The sequence below is a fragment of the Pteronotus mesoamericanus genome, unplaced genomic scaffold (assembly GCF_021234165.1).
Source record: "Pteronotus mesoamericanus isolate MK-2021 breed Mesoamerican mustached bat unplaced genomic scaffold, CSHL_Meso_final contig_100, whole genome shotgun sequence".
Lineage (NCBI taxonomy): Eukaryota > Metazoa > Chordata > Mammalia > Chiroptera > Mormoopidae > Pteronotus > Pteronotus mesoamericanus.
In genome coordinates this window covers 3,032,968-3,057,490 of record NW_026554999.1, presented here as the reverse complement: position 1 = coordinate 3,057,490, position 24,523 = coordinate 3,032,968, and the positions used below count along the sequence as shown (strand labels likewise).

Sequence of the window (24,523 nt, the reverse complement as noted above, 5' to 3'; positions counted from 1 at the left end):
ACTGACCTGCAGTCTAAATGTGGGTAGAGACAGGCTTTCTGAGTAAGGAAATCTAGGGAGAAGAGGAAGGAGTATGATTCCTGGCCCCAGAGAGCTTACAACCTAATTGGAATACAGAGATATGAGATGAACACGCAGAGACAACTGTGGAGTGACACAAAATAGTATTGAATTTGTATAAAAGAATTGTATACCAAGCAGTACAGAGTCAAGACCTCATTTTGAATTTATAACCACAAACCTCAACTGAGAACTTAATGTTGTCTGATAACTATGTACGGTGGGGCCAGGTGGGGAGGCGGGGATCACTGTGTGAATCATATAATTGTCTAACGTCTATGCTGTACACTTAAAGCTAATATAAAATATTGATTGCCAACTTTAATTTTAAAATTTCTTAAAGAAAAAATAAAGAATTGTGCACTAAAAGACAAAAAAAGAACTTAATGTTTTCTGCTACATTTCCTTAGTACGTCCTCCCTACCACTCTCTAAAACAGGCATTCCACAGTTTCTTTTTTCTCCTCAGAAGTTCTAGACACCCTGGTCCTCTTTTTAACTGTCCAGCTTCAACTGGTAACTGATAACTGGCATTCTACAGAGAAAATATAAACAATACGAATGCCTACTCTCAATATCTACCAAACTACGTATCTACCCATCCCTGACTCTCAGCCTTCCCTCACGCTGTAATGCACAGTGTGCCCTGCCGCCTGCAAAGGCCATCCCTGGAACTTCCAAACTCTGACTCCACCAAATTCTCAAAGATTTTCATCCTAATTATCCCTGCTACTCTCTCCCGCATCAACAATTTCTCCTTCTCTACTAGATTTTTCTTATTAACATGGGACCACAAATCAATTAGTTCTCATCTTAAAAACAAAAATAGCAAGAACAAAAAACACTTCTTAACCCACTCTAGCTATCACCCCCATTTTACTACCCTTCTTCACAGAAGAATTTCTTTAACCAGTTGAACTGTCCCAAATTCTTCCCCTCACATTTTCTCCACAACCCTTTCCACTTAAGCCATTGCTCCACTGCTATTCTAATGATGTTCTTGCCAAAGTCATCAATGACCTCTTCTATCCTCCTTTTCCTTGACTTCTCAGCAGCATTTGACATAGCACACTTTTTCCTTCTTAAAGCCCTTATTCTCAAGAGTGATAAGCTCTCCTTGCTTTTCTTACCATCTGGCCTGATGCTCCCGTCTCAGTCTGTTTCCCGGCATCTCCTCTCTGCTTCACTTCTAAATATTGGTGCTGCCCAGGGCTCACTCCTAAACACCCCCTCTCCACCTACACTATCTACCCAGGTAATCTTACATAGTCCCACCAATATGCTAATACTGATGCAATAATGGTTATGAAACTGTATTAGGCATGTATCGCTACCAATACATGTAAGCTACATCATAGAAGAATCCTTCCTTACCTTGTTCAGCTCTGTATTGTCAGGGTGTTTATAAATGCCAAGCACATGACAGGCACATCATAAACACGTGGAGACTGAAAGAATGAAGAGCTAAGTGGAAACAGGAACGATTTTCTGAATTTTTACAGCAAAATATACCCAAGAAACATAGCCTCTTCACACATAAAGGAGTCCCAAAGATCATTTTATTAAGGAGTATGGTGACATTGTTGGGTGGTGAAAGAAAATATAGAGGTGACAGTTCTCACAAAATGTAAGCAATAAAAACAACTTTTTTTAATGGTACATTATTTTCTCTGGCCAGTGTAGTTCCAAAATGTAAGCAATAAAAACAACTTTTTTTAATGGTACATTATTTTCTCTGGCCAGTGTAGTTCAGTTGGTTGGAGCATCGTCCTATAGACCAAAAAATCACAGGTTCAGTTCTCGGTCAGGGCACATCCCTAGGTTGTGGGTTCGATCCCCCATGGGGGCACATATAAGAAGGCAACCGATGGATGTGTCATGTCTATGTTTCTCCTCTCTCAGTCTCTCTCTCTTTCATTCTCCCTCTCTCTCTTTTCCCCCTTCCTCTCTCTCTAAAAGCAATGGAGAAAAAAATCAGTACATCATTTTAGAAGGCAACGGCTGTGAAAAGCTTCAAGAACCACAGAGCTTGTGGTAGCTTTCCAAACCAGGGTAGGCTTCAGAGGACATACTGTAAAGTCTTTTACTACAGCATCAGAGAGTGCCCACTAGGAAAGTTATCATGGCCCATCCCCTTATTTCTCACAAGAATTTCTGCTATGAGAATAGAAAAATAATTTATTACATTTAAATATGAATAACATAAAAGTAATTCACCTGTCTTTCTGGTAAAAACAAGGATGAAAAATAACAACTTAATTTTTGGAAAAATAAAAACTCACCAGAGAAAACATTTCTACAATGTAGATAAAAATTATAACATTTCAAAATAAACTAGAAAAAACTATTATAGAAGCAATTGCATTTCAGGGAGAAAAAAAAAAGGATGTATGAAAAGAGGAGGCCAAGAAGGTATGACATGGGAATGGGATGGGACTAGAAAAAATATTAAAAGAAACTTGAATTATAAGGTCTACAAGGGGACAATAAATATCTCAAAAACACAGTAAAGAAAGATGTAAAGACAGCAACAAAAAATTAATTCTTAATTTCTGAAAAAGAAATTAAGAGATTAAGAAATTACAAAAATGAAGTAAAATGTAAAAAAAGAAAGAGAAAAAAGAGTTGCTATATAGAAGTCAAAGGATACATACATATATATACACTTTAACATATATAGAGAGAGAGAGACAGAGAGAGAATTCCCAATGAAGAAAATGAAAACTATGAAAGAGGAGAGGAAAATTAAAACTGTGAAAGAGAAAAACATTTTTCCACTGAATTCAATAAAACTTTTCTGAAATCTACATACTGTGTACTTGTAATGTTTGACTCCAACAGTCAATTCTAAGACAGACTTTAGAAAAAAAATTTTGGTTAATCTAAAAAAGATCACAAATAACAAAAATCGGATTTGCACCCAGCTTCTTGACCTCAGCATGCAACACCAGAAAACAGTGAAACAGCACAACACTCAGGGAAAGGTGAGCCAAGGATTTTAAACCCAGACAGGCCTCTTTAAGATCTAAGGGGTACTGGTAGCCACAATGAACATGAAAAAATTCAAGGAATATTGTTTTCATGCGCCCTTTCTCAGGACTCTACCAAAGGACTAATCTCCGACAACCAAGAAATGATTGCTTGGGAGGGAAACTGGCAAAAAGCCTGTTGATGGGAACTGAATATACTTAACTGGAGAACTAAGATGAAAACTTGAAATAAGAATTACAAAATAGTATGCAAATAATATGGGAGACTAGGAATCATGACACTCACAACAAAATGGTAAAACAGAGATAGACAGTGGAAAGTCAGCTGATATAATAAGCTCAAGCATATTTAAGAATACAAAGAGAAAAAAATTTTTAAAAGAGAATACTATTGACTAAAATCGAAAAATAGATTAGAGGGAGGGTAATTTATTGTTGTTCATAGTAAAGAAACTAAAAGCACAGGAAAAAAGTGTATAAAAGTAATTTTATAAAGGTAATCATTAATGCAAAACAGTAACCCTTTCTCAATATCAGGAAAACTGAAAAATATTAAACAGACCATGAAACAAAACACTTTTAAAATACATGAAAATAAAAATACATGACATAAACAGAACTAAGACCAAATGTTTTGATTATACAAAAATATAAATGAGCTTAACCCGCCTATTAAAAGATAAATATTTTCAAATTAGTTTTAACATAAAATCCAACTCTATAAAAGAGACACATCTAAAACAAAGGATCTAAATGTTGGAAATAAAGGGAAAGGCAAAGGAATATCAGGCAAAAGCAAACCAAATGGGATGAGAGATCACGATCTTCATATCAGATAAAGTAAAATTTATTCCAAACAGCCTTAAAGAAACAAAGAGGGCATTTATAAATGCTGAAGGCTAAAATATATAATCATATATAATATATATGAATATTTATGAAATAATGCAACAATTTTCATAAAGCAGAAATTACAAGAAATATAAAGAAAAATATATAGAGCCAAATCACTGATAGGGTATTTAAAACTTTCTCAGTACCAGATCAACCAAATGGAAAAAGAAAATAGATATTGACTAATTAAAAATATAATTAATAAGGTAGATCTTATACATATACTTTAACTCTATATCCTGATAGTAGAAACTCTTTTTTGAAAAGGACCTGGAATACTTTTTAAAAGCTGCCATATATTAAACCACATTAAAACTCAATATATAACAAAGTTAGAAAATATAAAAGCCCTTCCACCTAGACATCTTAAATGCTCTATCAATTTATTTCTGCGTCAAAGGGAAAATAAAATTACAGGTACAAAATTTGGTGAAAACAAAAATTAAAACTTCAAAGACCAAACTATGGGGGATACTGCTAAAAGCAGTACTTGGGGATAAGTCATAACCTTAATAATTTATCACAATAGAGATAACAGGGTGACTATAAATGAAGTAAGCTTCTGACTCAAAAAGACAGACAAAGAATAGGATAAAATGAAGGAAAACAGAACAAAAGAGTGAATATAGATTTTAAAAAATTAAAAGTTGAGTTTGAATCATGTAAGTGCCTCATAGTTCAAATAAAATAAACCTAAAATATAAAAAATGTCATCTAATAACTCAACACTTTTATTTTATACATTATGAATTAAGGTCCAAATAGACTGAGCTATCATAAAACCAGAACTAACATCCAGATCTCACTACTTCCTGTAAGTAACTAAAATATATAAAAAGTAGAAAGTAAGATGAGTTCAAAATAATCAAGATAAACACACCACAAAAGAGGTCTAAGGAAGTCTAAGGAAGTTTAAGTCTTAGACAGAAGTCGAAGACTTAAAGGAAGTCCAAGATTGGGCTAAGTGGGGGCAAAGAGAAGAGAGTCCCAGGCTGGAAGTTGCCGCAATAGGTAGCAAGACAATTGCTGACACCGGGGAAATTCCAAAATAGTGTTTGCTGGACAAGGGCTGAATGGTTGGTGACATGGGGGGAACAAACCCACAGAGGTTAAACATTTAATAAAGAATCATAAACATTCTATGAGAGAGCACATTTTTTAAAAGAGCTAATGAATGAGTAGCCTAGAATATAAGGATTGCACCTTGAAACTATATATAGCAAAGAAAGCATTTGGTGTCAAAAGGAAAATGTTAAGGAAAACTCACATTACCTGGGAAAACTGCCTGTGGTGAAAGTAGATATTTCCTGCATTAAAGTAGGCCAGTGAGTACGTGGGGTTTAAAGAAGTTGCTGCTTGATAGTCCTTCATTGCATTTTGTTGCTGCCCCATAAACTCATGAATCACACCACGGTTTGTTAAGAATTCTGCTGTAGTATTGAGCTGCAAAGCAATGGTATGAGAATTTAGCATCTGGGGATAGTATTTATTTCTGATTTCATGTCTGCAAAAATGCATATTATGAAATCTTCTGTGGAAAACTAGTAATTTTATAATGCAGGGGAAGCCCCACTAAAGCAAATATTTTGAGAAAGGGCTCGGTATGAAGTTGGTTCAATGGCAACACTTTGTTGATTTGGTTGTAATAAAACAAAAAATCTCAATGTTTTACTCAGTTCCTTTCCAAAGAACAGACACGAGATAAAGATTGTCTGTTTAGTTCTGTTAAAGCTGGAAAAGAAATTAAATAATTAACATGTTTATTTGTCCTAAGCAGTAGCAATTATCTTTCATGTCTTTCCTTTTTGTCATCTCAAAGATTACAGCATCTACGCACATCTGCAGAAACAGAATCCAAAAATCTAGGGGAAAAAAGGGAAAGATTTCTTGTCACTGTATACAAAACCTGAGATTTTTATTTGCCATTTCACTACAGAAGAACCTGTGGGTTTACATTGTTCTTTCTCTAGTTCCTTCAAACCCAGAACATGATTTTATTATTTTGCATTCATTTTTATTATAAAATAATATTGATGTTCCATGAAACTATAAATAGCATTTACTGAGAGAATCAACATTTCTCAGGAATTCGCTTTTTGAATTTTAAATGCATTCAGGTTCTAAAACTGACAAGCCATAGTAACTCTTCACTCTAGTAATCTCCTGGAACAACAAAAAAATATATACAAACATAATTTTCTCTACAAGTCATTTTTAAAAAGTAACAGAATGTTTTTTATTTGACCTTATCCATTGATAGTGCTGATTTATGTTATTGATAATAAAATATAAGTGGATTTTTACCTTTAAGGCAGCATTAATATCCTGAATTGCAGCAAAATTATTACCCATCTGAAGACAGACGACAGCTCTCCCTTCATAGGCTAGGTAGCTCTTTGGATCGACTTCTATGGCAATGGTAAAGTGGTTCCAAGCTTTCTGGAATTTTTCTTGGGTCTGAAATAATTTTCCATTTACATGAAGTAGGAAATTACCCATAACATGACAAATGTTTGATTCTAACTTAATCAAATAAAACCTTTAGAAAGGGTATATTTATACAGTGCTAAATCTAAGATATTTAAACAAGAAGTGGGGTATACTGTGAGTGCCTTTAATTGACTAATTACCTCTGAGTATTTACACTGAAATTTTAATTAATTAAAATAAATCTAATTGTCAGAGTCATCTCATACCATCTTAGACAACATAAAATCACAGCCACCATGGGAAACACCTATGCTTTGGACAATCACCACAAAATTTACATTGAGCTCTGCTCTCACGGGCAGAAATTGTATTTATTTGCTTGGCATTGAATCTCCGGTTATACATAAAATACCTAACATAATAAATATACGTTGAATAAATAAATGCAGAAACTACTGATGTAAAACCTACTTTAATAAATTTTACCAGCATCTGGAATTTTAGAATCACTATACATATTCATGGAAGCTACCAAGCATTGATTTATACCAACCTTAGAGACAACTGGAAAACAAGAGAAAAGGTGAAGAGAAGGGCATTGTGAACAGAATGATATTGAAATGGGGTGTAGCCAGGGTCACAGAATACTTCCCACAAACCATGGTTGGGGGATGGGAGAAGCAGATGATAGGATTAAGATACTTTGCACATCTAAGGCAAGCTGGTAGCTAGCTAACAGCTGCCAATAGCTGCGCTACCACCTCAGAGCAAAAGGTGTGTACATGACTTTCAGACTGTATCTTGACATAGCCAGCGAGGTGGTTCCCTGGGTCACTGAGCCAGGCATGCCCTGACTCTATGTGGCAGCTGAGAGAAGGCAGAAGACACGGGAAACTGGCAAATGTAGCTCATTGTGGGAGGAATCGGAGATGAGGTCATGCAGGAAGCTCCGGGTCAGGATTTAAAATAGGGGCGGGCAGCCATGAGGAGGCCAATAGTGAGATAGCTGCCATGCGGTGTGGAAAGGGCATAGTGAGCGGGGAGCCACGAGGAAGGAGAGCAATGATGTGAAGGGAGGGGTAGGCCAGCCACTATGTAGTTTGTAGTCAGGATCCCGCCATGCGGCCTGGTACAGTAAGAAAGGAGACATGCTACCGTTCTGATCATGCCTGCTCTAGCTGACTCCTCTGAAGCCGTCAAGGACACTGCCTTGCAAGCTGCTGACCTGGTGCCTTGCAGACCCAGACTCCTGGGACTTGGAACATATGGAGAGACCCTACTCTTGGGACTTCTGCCTTTCCTGAACTTCACCACGATCCCGTGTAACACAGCACATGTCTTCCTGGACTATTACACGGGGGCCAATGACAACATACCCCAGATCCTGAAGGAGAGGGGTGCTGCAAGACTCTCTGCACAGCTGGCTTGAGCACAGATAAGGATATGAGGGACTTTTGGGGCTTTTGACTTACAGCCTTTTGGGGAGCGAGGGAAGCTCTGGGTCTCATGGGAGGACAGGGCTCTGAGCTGAAGTGCTCCCCACTCCCCCACGGTTGGAAAATTGTAAATAAAAGGCTATTTCTTTCAACACTTTGTTGGGTCACATACCAAAGGCGCCACGTGAATGGGCCCATCAAGTTGGCCACAATATGAGAATATTTCTTAAAGAAGACCAACTGGCAACTAAACACCTCATCACAGGAAGGCAGTGAGTTGACACATTCAGCACGGTCCAGGGCCTGTCCTTTATTCCTATGGGCTCAACAACACAACTTGCCAGAACCTCAGAAGCTGACTCACATTAACCAAGCTGAGCCTAGTGACTCTTGCACAGTAAGACATATAACCAATAAGGCACTATTCTTTAATCAGCAAGTCTTCTCAGTCTTAGCAAATTATGTGGAATTCACCATCACCATCAAAAGTTCATTTAATAAACAAAGAATCAGTCATATTGAGATTAAGTTATTAAAATACTAAATTGCAAACAGCCTCACAGTAGGATTACATCTGTTGTCTCTTCCTGACAACATCTGCTTTGCTCAGAATCCTATCCCTAGTGCTAAGCACACAGTAGGGAAATCTGTCAGTATTTGTTGAACAAATGGCCACTCTTTCCCCTGAGCAGGATTTGGGTGGGCCTCTCTAACTCTCCCTTTTCAGTCTTAACTTTCCTGATTTAATCCCTCCTCATACTGATGTGTTTTTCAATCCCCTTTCGGGTTGATATATACCCAGTGACATCTTCATAAAACATGAACCTGATGTCAGCGGTCTGGTTGGTGATACTCACAGTTTTAACTGGCTTGCGAAGCCTTCGCCTCCAGCCATTATTGAGTCCCCTAGTCTCACCCCTCTCTGCCTGTCCATAACATCCCATCCCAGGGCCCTCCAACACTGCCTCCTATTCCCAGCTCCCACAGCTAATGACCGGTTTTTCCCACCTCGCTTTAAATGTTAATTTCTTGAAAACACACCTTTACTCCTCAAACAAAGCTAGGTTTCCTTGTTACAAGTTATCCTAAAACCCATCCTTTTCCTTTGTTGCGCTCATCCTCTGTATAACTATATAATGTATCACAAGATTGTGTGATGCCCTTCTCCTCACTAGGTAGCAAACTCTACAAGAAGAACCATGTATGGTTTGTTCCTTGTGTACCCCTATGCCTAGAGCAGTTCCTGTCCTATAGTAAGTGCTCAGTAAATGACTACTAAAATCAGTAAATGATGATAATACATTTCATTGGATAGCAGTCAGCTCTAGAAGCTTTGGGAGTCATCATGTCTCTTTAAATTGACTTTGCAAATTTCTACTGTAATCCACTATGGTTAATTTTATGTTTAGTTCTCAGAATGCAATCTTATTTCCTTGTTAAACTCTTGGGCATACCTTACTATGACCACCAATCCCAACAACCGCTTCCAATATTACTAGTCTTAAATCAGCCAAACTCACTTACTTTTAAATGAAAAAAAAAATCAACTTTATGGCAGATTATGAACAGGAACTTCTGAAATTTACAATATTTTGAACATACTTTTTACCCATTGTTTAAATTTTTGATTATTTAAAGTGATAAAAACAGTATTTAAGATTACTCAGTTCCTTTTCATGGAGAATACTGCACTTTTAGCACTTAATTCCAGCGGTCGCTACACCTTTTATAAGTGCATAGAATTGGTGAGTGCATGGGCCAGGTCAGAGTGTCCCTGAAAGCACTCAGAGAACTGCCGGGCCTCACACAGAGAAGCACTCCTCCCTCTTGCTGGAGGGGTAAACACCTGGTGTCTTACCTTCCCAGTACATCCTAATTCACTGCCATTTGGATGATCTGAACTCAGAAGTCCTTGTACAGTGGTTGTCTGACCCACTGCGTGGCTCGAGTCTGTTTCAGAACTTTCATACATCATTAATTACATGGAGCTTTCCACTAATTCAATAGGACAAAACCTATGAAGCCCAGGTATGAGCTGGGGAAACAAATTTCAGCCGGTTTCTTAAATGTGAAACTCATCAGGCAAGTTTTTTTAAAGTTGTCTGTAAGTGTGGGGATAAGGTAGAAAGGGGTGAAGGAATTAAAGAAACTCAGATTCTAAAAATCTTCATCCTATCAGCACACCAAGTCCTCAGGTTGCTCCCCAGGTGGGCTCCCTGCAACTGCTTCCCACTGCTGGTGTGGATACTAAAGTAAGGGCAATGGAAAATGTCCCTAACCGAAGGCCCATCACCAGTAAAGTGCCAGATATATTCTTTCTCTTGTCCAAAAGGTGCTTTCATGGCCCAAACTGTTCTTATATAATATTACCTGCAAGTTATAGCCTAAACTAATTCTGGCTTTTGTGTATGCTGGATTGATATGTAACGCTCTCAGAAAGTCCTTCTGTGCTTCTTTGATGCCTTCAGCATGACCATATTCCATGTAAGAATTTCCCCGTCCAACGTAAGCATCCACAAAACAAGGATTAATCTTAAGAGCCCAGGTGAAGAAATTGACAGCTTCTTCAAACTCTTTGTTTCTGAAAATAAATAAAATTATTGATGTTCTCTGATGAGTTATCTAAGTGCTTTTCTGTTCATAAAGTTTTCATAAAGATTTGCACTGACCCTTATTAAAAATTTTTTGGTTTTATTATCCATCACAGGAAGTAAGTATAGGAGTCCATATGACCTAAGGCTGAAGGGTGTCTGAAGATTGCGGTAAGAGGAAAGAAGGGCAGTAAGAGCCATTTTCGTAGCAGAATCTGGTGGGGTGAGAGTCTACAGTTCTTTCTTCAGCATTAAAAAGGCTGAATGGCATACCTGAACCTGTATCTAATAGCTATCAGTGGCCAACAGAGAAAAAAAAATTGCTATTATTGATGGAATACAGTATTTAAAGCAGATTATAACAAATGTATGTGTACTTAATATTTCCTCACAAAACAAAAGGAATCACATTTTTATACAGGGGAGTCCTTACTTCAGGTATTCTAGAGAAGATAGCCCCTTCTATCTGGACATCAGCAGAGAAAGGAAAAAGAAGAAAAAGGAATTTTTTTTGTTAACTTGTAAGTATATGTGACTAAATAATAACTCGGTTTCTTTTCACAATTTATTCTCTTATAGTGGGATGAAGGCTGGGGAAACATTTTTCATAAAGGAGTCGCTTTTTCATCTGATAGGCAAATGTAATCATTATATTTATTCTGAATTAACACGGAGAAAGCTGTTTTTCTATACCTATCTAGTTATCAGCACTAGCACTTAATGAGCATCTAGTCTGTCTGACTTAATTATCACTGGAAAGGGACCTGGAAAGCCAACAAGCAAGCACCTCAAAGCAGATGATAACTAAAACTTAAGTCCAGAGGAGGTGACAGTGTCAAAGCCAAAGACTTCCCAGCTCCCTGCATCAATAGGAAAAAAACGAAACAGATACCACTATAGAAATGGCAGTTTCATTTTCCTGAACATGTGTACATCACACAGTTCCTGGAGGTGGAAGCTCTTGTTAAATGATCCCACGGCCGTGAGACAATGGGAAAATGGGGCAGAGAATCTGTGTTCCGTCAGGGTACGTGTTCATCAGCACATACATTGTTAAGTGTCAGTAACCACAAATATCAAGTATATTAAATTAGTTTTGCTAAAATGAAATGCGTTTGTATGAAATGAGGCGATTGCTGACAGAGGTGCGTGCTCCTCTTCGGTGCCCACCGACTGCAGGCCATGTGCGGAGCCAGCAGCCTGGCCGCAGACACAAAGCCCACCACGTTTTCTACATTAATCACATACGTGACCAGATGTGCCCTGCTGAGTTGTACAAATAAATCATAAATACCTCCCAAAACTAAAGAATGTGGCTTACGGAGTCAAGGATTCAAAAATATTTTACGCAAATATAAGAATAGAAAAATCAATGTGCTGAAGTAAAAAGTGGACAGGATATGTAACTCTGAGTGATCAGGCTCTCCCTCTGCGACACTTTTTCTTTTTTTCATCTGAACGTGGCTTTCCCGAAGAGATCTAAAAATTAACTCCAGCACAACACTCTTAGTGACCAAATTGGGCAACAAGTAGGATATTCAGCCTAAGGAATGCTGTCTCCTAGCAACCACAAGAGTGAGAACCAGAGATATACAAAGGCATACTTCAAAAGTCTGCAACCCCATGAGTTCAAAGATCAAAGCCCTAAAATTTAAATATTTATTCCTTTTAAAAAATTTTTCCAACTGGGAAAATTCTTACTTTCCCCACTATAAGCCCCAGTAATCAATCTCCAATACGGAGAAACTGTGCTGCTGGGATATAAGTGTATTTTAGACTATCTTGAAAACCGAAAGTATTTTTCTTGAAATAAATATAACCAATCACTAAGTATTTTTTACTGTTAAATTCAGTGAAACTCAAAACTCAAAACACAAGGAATTAGGACTGTGAGTTATGAGGGCTTTACTGTTAAATTAAATTCTACTTATATTAAAGGACAATAGAATTCTAGTCAACTAATGAAAGTTGGTTATTTGCAATTGCAAAGCAGTATCAGCTTAAGAAGGCTCCTCCATCTAGTATATCCAGTGATTACATTTCATGAAATTGGGAACTGACACACAGAGAAATGTACTGACTCTAATAGTTGCTAAACCCAGGAATGAGGTTAAGAGAAATTTTGGAGTCTGTTTTTAATTGTAAGAGAATACAGTGGCCTCAGACGTTTTTGGTCTGTACTCACCCACCAAAGCAAACACATCAGTCATCATTATTCCACCTCTTTTTAAAAATAACAATTACTTAAAGAGATGATTTGTACAAAAGTTGCTGGATTAAAATAGACAATGGTATTACTAGGTTTTGCTGTCTATATAAAATAAAGGTCCCAGTTTAGGCCTTTAAAACCAAAGACATCTTCACGAATTTCAGTTATGATATTACTATGTTCATAAAATAAAACAAAATCTAACTTTCATAGGGAAATGTAGCTGTGCTATATCCCAAAAGGGAAAAAAAGGAATATCAATTACCTAAATAATTCAAATTTGGATATCTATACACCCTAGTCTCGTTTATGAACTATCCTAATTCCCTCCTCTAATTAATTGCTATTATTTCTCTTAAAAAATAATTCTGTAAACTATTTTTTACCAAACACATTTTATAAAACATTAAAATCTTAACATGTTGAATTTTTATCCTTTTAAAAGCAAAATGACCAGAAACTAATTTTTACATGTTAAAAGTATATGGAGAAATGTAAACATAATTAGTAAAATCTATGTAATATTATCTCAGAACGGATTCTAAATCTGTTCTGAGATAATAAATCTGATCGTTTTCTGTATTTTAGCCTTATGTGACTATTCTTTTCTTTCCTTCTATAAACTGACTTATTCTTAAAATAATCCCAGAAACAGGTCATAATGTTTTAAGTAATATGTTTCTGTAGTTTTTATTGTATTTTGTAGATGTTTACTGGTATTTTTTTTAATTAGTTTTAGATTTAGAATTATGTTTTCTAAATGCAAATTTTTTTGAAAATACCTAATTTTTTTTAAATCGCACTCTGTTGTAGGAAACAGGCTTTTTACAAGTTTGTTTCACTTTAGAAACAAAATTAATTACTAGACTTTATCCTTAGACATTTCAAGGTACGCGTGGCTTTATTCTGTATATCACCCAAGTCCCTTCCCAGTAAATGGGCTTGAGTCAGACGGGCGCCCCGATGCCATGATGCGGGCTTGGCTAAAATACTGTCTTAGAAGGTAGAAGGGTGCTAATGATACACTGAGGTAGAATTCCCACTTCTGTATGGCGGTTCTTTGTGTCTCTCCCGTTTTGTACATTGTTACTTTCACAGGTTCCTCTCTTTCTTCTATTCTTATAACTATTAGATAGTCCCACCTGCTTTCACTTCATCATAAATTGCACTCCATACCTGTGATGGCACATGGCGGTAGCTTGACAAAGGCTCACATTCGTCTTGCTCATCAACGCAGCTTCTTTAAAATCCTGAAACGTTTCAAAATTTTTTGTTAATTTTGCAACATTATCTTTTGTGCTTTCTTAAACTTCCTTCTAACTTTGGTTCCACCATGAATATACTTAACATAGCATTAAAATATACATATTCTTAATTTTTTTTCCTTTTAGTATCACATCCAGTGAGAATGGATGGAGCTGAGGAAATCCATGACTGAAAACTCACTCCAAGTGATGTGCTGCTAGTCTCCACTTCTCCTGTGTCTGTGCCCTGCTGTGTGTAAAAAGATCTCTCATTCACTTTTTTATTGTTTTTTCCCAGCGCACACCACCAGAGACTTGCACACCGAGAGAGAAATGGAAATGCACCTGCAGAGAGCCTTTGGCGTTAGAGGGCACACACACACCCAGGCCCAGACATGGGCATAACTGGGCCTTTTTTATGGGTAAGTTAGGGTTGCTCCTACCTTTGGAATTCACACTTCTGGGGAGAAGTGTATCATTTTGTCCAGGGACCCTAGAAGCCTCCTGAGAAAGAATAATGGAAAATCTCAAGTTTTTGAGTTAGAAAAGTTAGCTGGAATGGACCTGAATGGCTCTGAGAAAGAGGTCATTTGAAGAGAATTAAAAGTCGGCAAGAGACCCTGCCTCTGTGGCCCTCCCTGAACACTGTCCTCCATTAGGCACCAGCGACACAGTGTCCAAAGTACACACGCTTTTCAAAGCCCTACAAAACCATTTTGAGACCTGAAGCAAAGTAAGAACAACACTGAACTGAAATTAACACAATATTTAAATAAATATCTACATAACAAAATAGTGAACTGCACTGATTCCACTTTTTCCCAAAGGACTGCTTCAGCGGGAAGCTCCATGGGCAGTTTTGATTGTAACGTCACGCAACCACGCTAAAAAGGGGAGGTACTGTGACCCCTTCTGGAGCGGCAAAAGGAAGTCCCTCCAGACTCCCGTCCTGGAGGCTGGGACACCCGCACTCACAGCCTCAAAGGGCAAGTCAGAGATCTGGTGTCCACCTGGGAGGAAGGAGGGGAGCTAACCATAGGAGACAGTCTCCCCGCATCTCTCCCTCTGCATTTTCCGTCTTCATTCTCCCCCTTCCACAAACCTTGCCTGACTGCAGGAGAGGGAGGAAGCTGGTTGTCTTGTGGGGGTAAAAAGAGTTTTCTGCAAATATTGGAGGTGATAGAGGAAGTAGAAAGTCTAGCAGAGCCACTGGGCTCCTCCTACTGGAGGAGGAAGGTTTTAGTCAGAGACTAATCTGTGGAGGTGGAATCCCCACTTAGATTCCTGAAGCATATTTTGATGCTAAATGGAACTATTTGGAAGCAAATAAGAAATCTATGTCTAAACAAATGTAATCTAATCAAATATGCTACCAGATAACTCCCTGAAGAGGACCGTTTTGTTCAAGTGGAGGCAAACGTACAAGTGAAATTGAGATTTATTACAAACATCCTTATTTATTTGGGGAGTTGTGAGGAGCGATCAAGAACTTAAAAGGCTGAGAATACCAAGTTTAGTTTTGTAATCAGAAATAACTTGCAAAAGTCACCCTGGCTCTATACACATCATTATCAGCAATCGACATAAATGATGACTATTAGCATTACTTAGAATAAAGCTAACAGTTTTTTATGATTTTTCTCTTCTGCATTAATTTTTCTCCAGTATGAGGACTGTAAATAACAAACCACACATAGTCACTCATACAAAAAGCAAATTCCCCCCACTGAGTTTATTTGTAAGGACCTTCTCTTACACTGTCTTCCTTTTTGGTCAGAGGGTAAGTTCTTGGCCTCATTCTTCCCTTCGCTTCTGGAAACTTGCTCCCTCGTATTCCTGTTAATTTCTGTATTTTTAATCCTTGTCTCACTGCCCTCACCTACCGGGCCTTCTTCCCTCAACCCTCCCTGCCAGCAAACTACCTACTGTTCTGCCTTTCCAGTTCTTATCACTATCAACCTCCTTAGTAACACTCACTGTCTCCACATCTCCCAATTCCATCAGCTTCCTAGTATTCATGTTGTTTAATTAAGGCCAATTTTATTTTGTCATTTGTAAATTGCATCTAAAGACATTTTTGTTTATTTATTTTTATTCTTATCAAAGTAACCCATGTACTAAGTGTATAGGGCCTAATAAGACTAGAAAACTTACGATGCTTGCAACGATACCCTGCTTCCTTACCCCTGAGTCCTTCTCCTCAAAGGCAATCAGTTTTACAACTTGCTGTTATTTCTTCCGCTATTTACCTTAAAATTTCACCATACATGATGATTTTATCATGTTGAACTTCCCACAAAGGATAGAATTTAGCTATCTTCCCCATCACTCCACACATCTCCCCTTCTCCTGCCATCCCTATACCAATAACTATTTGTTTTAGTTCCTTCAAATGTTGGATCCTTGACTATCCATTCATATTTAAGTTTAAAGCATTAACACATGGAATGGTAGTTTTAAGTGCCTAAACATTTCTTCTTCACTCTCTTTAACCTTGTGGAATTATATCTTTTTTTATTTCTTTACTGTCTTCCTGGTAGGTGTTTAAGAGAACAAAGAGAGGAACAGATGTTCTCAATCCAACAAGTTTAACCATTAACTTCCTAAACAATGCCTGTCTAAATGCTGCACTCTACTTCCTGACTAAGGTGTTCCTATGAAGGCCAAAAAACTATCAATTAACTAATACAAAAAAAATAAATAAATAAAATAAAAAATAAAAAAAAAAAGACAACTAACAATCTAGAGGAAAGGGAACATTTATGCATTGTTGGTAAGATTATAAATTGGGTACAGCCACTATGGGAAACAATATGGAGATTCCTCAATTAAAAATAGAATGACTTTATCACACACACACACACACACAAAAAAAAAAAAAAAAAACTAATACATTTTCACCACCATCCTATTTGACCTGTTAATTACCACTAAAAATTTTTCCCTGGGTAAGTGTTGAAGTGCTTGCTGTCTCTTGGTTCTTCATCGTCCTGTATTATTCAGTCTTATATTTCTTCATTAGCTCTTCCTCATTTTTAATTTAATTTTTGAAATTAATTTTTAGCTTTACATTTTAAAAAACTGGGTTTTTTTGCTTTTAATTAGGGTTTGCAGGGCATATTTTTTTTCTAGCCCTTTACCTTTCCTATCTATCCCAATGTATTTAAAGTGTGATTTTTATAGACAGAATATAGTGAGACTTCTTAAAAATTCAGATCTGACATTCTCATTAACTGGTATATTTTTTACCATTTCTGTTAAATGTAACCAACCCCTAATGTGGTCAGGTTTAGGTCTACCTTCTTATATTTTGTTTTCTGTTTCCTGTTTGTTTGTTTGTTTGTTTGTTTACATTGTCCAGACTTATTTTAGATTATTTTAATTTTTTCATATTCCATTTTAATTAATCTACTTTTTTTTTTTTTTTTTTTTTTTTACTGAGGAGGTCACATTTGAGCAAAAGCCTAAAATGAAAGGAGGGCAAGAGCCACACACAGATCAGTAGTAAGAGCGTTTTATGGGTAGGGAATCACTTGTGTGAGTACCTTGAGGCAGGAATGGAGCCTGGCATTACCGTGGAATAACAAAATGCCAGAGTGGAGTGACCTAGTGCAGAAAAGAAGAATGTTTGACGGTGAAGCCAGATCAGTGAGCAGCAGCCACATCAGGTAGCGGCGTGGCTGGTCATAGCCAAGAGCTCAGATTTTATTCTAAGTGAGACAGGAAGCCATTGGAGGGTTCCAAGCAGAGGAATAACCTGATCTGCTCTAAACCTAAGAGGTCTGTCTGGCTGCTGTTTGGAGAACAGCAAGTAAAAGACGGATGGGGGCAGAAGCAGAGGAGGCCAGTTGGGAAGCCCCGGCAGCAGTCCAGGGGAAACATGGTTGAGGCTGGAATTAGGAAGACAGTAGTGGCAAAAATGAGAAATGACTGAATTCAAAATATGCTTTGATGGTAGAGCCGACTGAATTTGCTCATGGCTTAGATTCAGGGTTTGAGGGAAGAGATTGGTCAAGAATGATTTCCACTCAATTATGACCTTCTCAAGGATTGGAAATCTGTCTTATTTATCTCCATATCTTCAATGTCAATGCCAATACCTGCCCTGTCTGAGAAAACATAGCATTTGGAATCAGGTGAGGCCTGAGTTCAAATATTGTCCCAGTGTTCCCTGATTAAAAGACTATTTAACCTCTTTTGATTATCAGTTTCCTCATCTATAAGTTACAGTTATAAATTGTGCAGCATTGTTGAGAACCTGGGATGTTGATGTTAAATACTAAGTAAATATTCTCCATGTAGATAACACAGGCTCAGCATTTAATCCTCCAACAGCTGAGGTCTTCTGCTACTGATCCCCATTTTCCTCACTTCTTCACTCCCAACACTGTTACCCAGAGTTCCATAACTTTCTTGCCTACTCCAAACAAAGATGTCCTTTAGCTCCCCCTCCCTGAGGAAATTCCAAATGGCATACCTCAAAAGCAAAGCCTAAAGGAGTTTAACTCTTAGAATCACATTTTATCATAATGGAAATTGCCTAGAATAAGGTTTCTCCGACACTTCGTTAGTAATAAGTAATTCTGTGGGGCAGAATCTCAAAAGATGATTCCAGAAACAGAAGAATAATATAAGCCATCTCTTGAGGTGAAAAAAGTAGAAAACACTCCACTACATAATATTCTACTGTGGTTCTCAAAAACAAAGAAGCAAAACCACCATTAATCAATTGCAAACTTCAAGGTGCTATTTAATGACTTGTATCTCTTAATCCTAATTCCAAAGTTAATTTAGAATAGGTAGTACATGTAAGATAAAAATGAAAATGGTGAATTTTGTTTAATTCTCCTATAAAGAAATGTATTTTTAACTTCCTGGTTTGTTTGGTTTTTTTTTGATACATTGCAGGTGCTATCTTCTGCATCAATCCTGAGTGCCTGTTCCTACCATTCTCATAGCCTATTGAGCACTTATTTTCAACTCTGTATAAAACAAACAGATTTATTTTGACATTTTTAATAGGGAATGAGGATAATTGCGAATAAGAAAGGGTTAGCACCAAACAGCAAAGTAAACAATACATAAATCATTTTATTTGCAGAATAATTGAATTTGATGTATAGTCAAGATATTCCCCTTGGGGAAGTGATAGTCTTGATATTTCATCAAATCAGAAAATTTGTTTTTTACATATTAGCTATTTGCCTATAATCAAAACGAAGTAAAAATACACATTTTTTAAAAAATTCTATTCAAAGTATTTAATACAATTCTTGCTAAAGTTGGGCTATTGCTCATTAATAATGTCATTTGGTATTAAGAAAAATTGTTTACTATTTTCAGAACTTAGCATGTAAATTCAAGGGCGTTCATTTTTACATGTGAGCAGGAAGGTTTACCTCTAATGCAAAACCATACTGCTCCAGTTCTACATAGATGAGTCCACGATTAATGAAGGTATTTAATGTCACAGTTTCTCCAGCATCAAGAAGCAACACAATTCCATAATCTGTTAATGCCTAAAAATAAAAGAATCACTTACAACCTAGATTCAACTCTTTAGAACCTCACTACATTGGCCACGGAAAAATGTTTTCACATCAAAGCTAGGAGCCCATTGTTACTACTTAATTCGACTTACAATTTATGGCCTAAAATAATCACTTATTGAATGTAAAAGTTCCCCTTAACTAAACGTTTGAATTCTGCTACTTTTTCATAAGTGATGCTGATGGTCCTCGCACTTAATGTTATCTGTGAGTCACCTTAGTGTTTTTGGTGCCTATGGGTTGGAAGGGAACACACAACATACAACATGCTTCCTGCACTCAGCAGTTTCCCCACATGACTGCTAATATTAAAGAGGAGCTCTTGTTACCTTTTGAAACTTAATTTCTTTTTAGTGTTTTATTGTTTTCCTAACAGAAATTTAAGTTTTAAGTCCATTTTTTTTCACGCTTGTCAAGCCAGTACCTAGCACGGTGCCTGCACATGATAGGCAATCAATAAATTTTTGTTGAGAGAATAAATCATGAAGCAATGAAAAAGGATCTAAACTAACAAATAAGAACCTGTTGGAAAATTATTTCAAAATATTTTGATAGATATAGTAGGACTTTTTTTATTAGACACTTAATCTCAGCTGAGAATTAACTCAGAGAGCCTTTCTCCATTACTTTAACCTTTCTTTTCAGTCATTGAATAAACAAATTCTACTGGTCATATACTCTGCATCTGGTACCAGGAACATCCTAAATTTGAGCTGGAGCAGAAACTCTTAACTCATTTCTCTATTGAACATTTTGTCTAAAAGAGCCATATAATTTTACCAGAAAAGAGCTAAATCTCATATGCCTTTAGCACATGCTAACTGAAAATGCAAAGTAATAGTATTTTATTATTTGCTCAGTGATTCTCTAGTGTTTCATGATTAGGCATTCAAATGTCTAAAAGAATTGTACAGTTAAAGATCCTGTAGGCACACTGTAGCATAATTATTAACAAACATTGCCAGGGATATAAAAATAATTCATAATACACACTTATAGAAACAAAACTCAAATGTTAGCACTATTCTTCTCGGAATCACAGAATGTAAAACCTGGAAGATGCCTCGAGATCCACTAAGCAGCTGAGCATGTGACACAAGAGGAAACAGAAGCTTCCTCTTCTTATGAAATTAGAAATGAAATGAGATTCATTCAGGTTAAGGATTTGTTATTCCACACCTCTGCTGTTATTCACTAGCTTTTCAGTCTTGTAAGGTACTCGACACTGAGTTTCAGTTTCCTCATCTACAAAATTGGGATATTAATAATTCATCATATGGTTGCAAAAATTCATGTTGATGATATATTGGTAAACAATTTGCCCAGTGCCTACACACAATAAGCTCTAAGTGAGCGGTAACTGTTACTATTTTTATTAACATAAGGTGATAGGAACCAGAATTCATGTTTTCTTAATTTTTATGAAACTGTATCTTGGGAGAATGTCTAAGTGTATTTTATGCAAAAAGATACTTGGGTTTTCTCAGTGCTGTGTTGGCAGGAATGTTGAAAAACAGGTGGAGGTAGTCATAAAGGGAGGAGGTGACACTTTTTAATGACATCCGGTTCACATGCTGGAGGTTAAACGTTTTTACAAAGCCACCTAAAGACTGTTAACCAGAAGCAAACAAACCTGTGGACACCAGTACAGGTATTTTCTCCTTGTGTGACTTGGCTATGTTTCTAACCTCTCCCTACTTCCATTTCCTCGTCTGTAAACTGAGTGACTGGATAAAATGGCTTGGGCACATGGCAACTCTAAAATAGCCAATATGATTTATTCTAGCAGTTAGGTCTCTATTTAGGTAGTTTTTCATTTTCCTTATTCACAGAGCACTGGGCTCTGTTACCTATCAGAGATAACAAAAACAGGAGCTCCCTGCCCCCAACTAGTCCATTGTTTGTGGCTTCAGAGTTACCCAGAAAAGGCAGGAGTGGGTGGGGAGGGAGTCACCAAAGACACCTGCTGTGCTAGTTACTCGACAAATGATCCCTTAATTAGCTTTAGAATCTTAACAACTCCTTTGTTAAAAATTAGTTATTCATTTGTCAACATTTGTGGAGGAAACCTGATCCTCTGGTTACCAGGAATTCTATATCCATTTGGGTCGAAACAATGTTTGTCAGCTTCCCTTCCATAGCAAATGAATTTCAAAATCTCTAAATGTCTTGAGCAGATTTAACAGCCCACGTTTCAAGGAGATTGGGGGAGCATGTCCACCCAGAACAGCAGGAAAGTGATGTGGTCTTTTCCAAGAATGCCTCATTGGCTATGGAGGTGGATTGAAACAAGGACAGGAGACAAGTGCACAACAGAAAAAGAATCAAGAGGATGGGACAGAACACTAAGAAAACCACAGACCAGCACTCCCCAGTGAGGAATCTTGACTGGAAAAGGGCAAGACTGACAGAGATGGGAAAGAGGGGTAAGACTAGAAAACGTAAAAAAGGGCTTGCACAGGTAGAAGCTGGAGAAGACAAACAGAAAAAACGGTTTGCTGCAGCCATCAGCTAATCCTGCAAAAATTACAAGCATTACTGGTCACTGGTCCCCGGAGCTGGACACCATCATTCAAAACTCTCTGCTGCATCTGTGGTCTGAGCACTGTACAAAAAATACTCCAACAAACTGTTCTAGATAATGTTGAGATTTTGAAGTAACACTATTTCTAATGATCACTGCTTAAAAATTCTGTACATAGTAGAAACGTTTACTCTATTGAGAATTATGTAATGTATTTTAATTTATATATGCCTTTAAATGCTTACTGTAAGCACTGTAAAATCAATTTTTCACTTGATATTGCTGAGATTGTATAAGAAAATTTAGCGAGCATGAACAATGAAATTAAACATACTTTGAAAAGGTTCTTTGTTTTCTCAAGTTGTGGGGGGGTGTGTGTGGTATATATTTCCACAAGAATTATTTTTCAAAATTACAAGAGGAATAACAAGAAAATACTTTTACACATGCTTTAGATGTGCTTACAAATGCTTTAACATGTTGTTTACTAAAATGATCTTCTTACCATTTGAAGTTCATTTATTTTGGTATAACACAATGCCCTGTTATAAAATGCTATATAACTGTTTTTGTCGATGTTGATAGCTGTAGTTAAATCTGTAATCGCGAGCTTGTAAGTCTACAAAGAAAAATATAATTAGGTGAGATGGGTTAGTCATAATGGACTAAAATTTAATTATAAAATAAATTCTTGATTCTATCAGAGGTTTTGGAACACTGTGTAACGTGATATTAAGACGATCAAGCTACTCTTTCAGAGTTAATTAAGAAGATCTCTTGGTAGGAATTATTATTATACTTTCTGTTACTTGAAAATAAAGTAAATATATAAAGAACTTTAATTGAGATGATTATCTTATTGCCAATGTTGATGTACAGCAAGGAGAAAAACATGCTTATTGGTAAAAGAGAAGCAAGCCATACTCGGGCAGAGAACATCCACCAGAGCTTGCCTGCTCCTCTCACTCATACTGTGGTATCACATCATCGTCATGCTTTCTACCCGCGTTCTCCTTTGCTTCCTCTTTGATGCTTCTCTGATACTTTAGATCATCCATTTCTATAGATAGTAATTTTCATGGAGTTAACACATAATACAAGGCCTTACCCTTGCCTTAAGGTATTATTTGCAAAATATTTCATATGAAATAGCTACAAAGAAAGGTCAGAAAAGAAGAGCAGGGGAAAATGAAGTATTCCATGAAGTATCAGATATCAATGCAGACACCTACACATACCCTTTGACCCAGTAACTTCCCTTTAGGAATCAATTATAAACTGGAGCAATGACTGTGTTCTCACTGAGTATCACTGTATTGTTTAAAATAGTAAAATAGTAAAAAATGTTTTAAATCCAGATTTCCAACAATCAAGTGGTAAAAAATAAACTATGGTAGAATACTATTCAGTTATTAAAAATGGTATCTTCAAAGGTTAAGTGTGAGAAGCAAGGCACAACACCAATTGTGTAAGTAGCATAATCCCAATTTTAGAAAATATATATCATATATTACCATGAAAAAAGACCATAAAAATACACCAAAATGCTCACAGGAATTTTCAATTGATGGTGAAATAATAGGTGATTTCAGTCTTTTTTATTCCTCTGGTTTATTTTCCAAACTCTTGAGAATGAATCAATACTACCTTCTAAATAAATGCTAGTTAAAATGTTAATGTCAAAAATATCCCTATTTTGTAACCCATTTGATGTACACTACAAGGGTAAAGTGTTCTGTGTATCTCTGCTTCCTTCCTCACAGAGGAGAAAAGGAAACAAGTCTTCGCTGGCATTGGAGCATACACCCACTCTAAAATTTTCGTAAACAAGACAGGAAATTGCCTTACCTTGTTATGGTATTTCAGAACACCTCTGTAGAGATAAGCTCGCACACTCTGAGGATAAATTTTGATGGCCTCATTACAATTCAAAATTGCTTTGGAGTATCTGCCTTTCAAACCATAAAAGGCTACTCGGCTTAAGTATGCCTTTTCAGAGAAGAGAGAAGGGAAGCAGGAATGGGTGTTACAGTAAAAGCACCAATTCTTCCAAAATATATGGTACCTTGGACAAATATATGCCACCTAAAGAAGGTATAAAATGTAGCCTTTTTTTCTACTCTGTCATTAGAAAAAAATTTCAGACATAGAGAATAATAGAAAAAAATAGTACAATGAACACTCATGAGCCTACCATCTGGACTCAATAATTATTAACACATTTGCATTATTTATTATATCTCTTTTTCCCTGAACTATTTAAAAATAAGTTTAGACATCACAACAATTCACCCCAAGTCTCCACTATGCATCTCCCATGAGGAAGGCACTCCCCTATACGATCATACTACCATAATATATCTAAGAAAATTCATCGTATTTCCCTAAAAACATCTAATATTTGGTCCATCTTTGAAAGTCATAAGCTTTTGAAATCAGAATCCAATCAAACTTCACCTATTGACTTTTTTACTGTCTCTCTAGTCTCATAAAAGTAAGAAATAAATGTGATAGCACAAGAAGCACAATTAATAACATAGCATATAAAATTGTAATTATTAATAGGTACATTAAAATATTAACAATACTTATATACA

At 36.7% G+C, this 24,523-nt stretch overlaps 1 protein-coding gene across 1 annotated transcript in view; it reads right to left on the bottom strand.

Annotated features, from left to right (window-relative positions):
• TTC6 (tetratricopeptide repeat domain 6) overlaps positions 1 to 24,523 on the bottom strand; it is a 184,248-nt gene that overhangs the window by 4,778 nt on the left and 154,947 nt on the right. The window contains exons 23-29 of the mRNA XM_054575999.1: positions 23,775 to 23,915; positions 22,432 to 22,545; positions 19,253 to 19,372; positions 13,786 to 13,859; positions 10,180 to 10,390; positions 6,248 to 6,400; positions 5,216 to 5,386 (exon numbers count right to left, since the gene is read on the bottom strand). Of these exons, the coding sequence (XP_054431974.1) occupies positions 5,216 to 5,386; positions 6,248 to 6,400; positions 10,180 to 10,390; positions 13,786 to 13,859; positions 19,253 to 19,372; positions 22,432 to 22,545; positions 23,775 to 23,915 (984 nt within the window). The remainder of the gene's footprint in view (positions 1 to 5,215; positions 5,387 to 6,247; positions 6,401 to 10,179; positions 10,391 to 13,785; positions 13,860 to 19,252; positions 19,373 to 22,431; positions 22,546 to 23,774; positions 23,916 to 24,523) is intronic.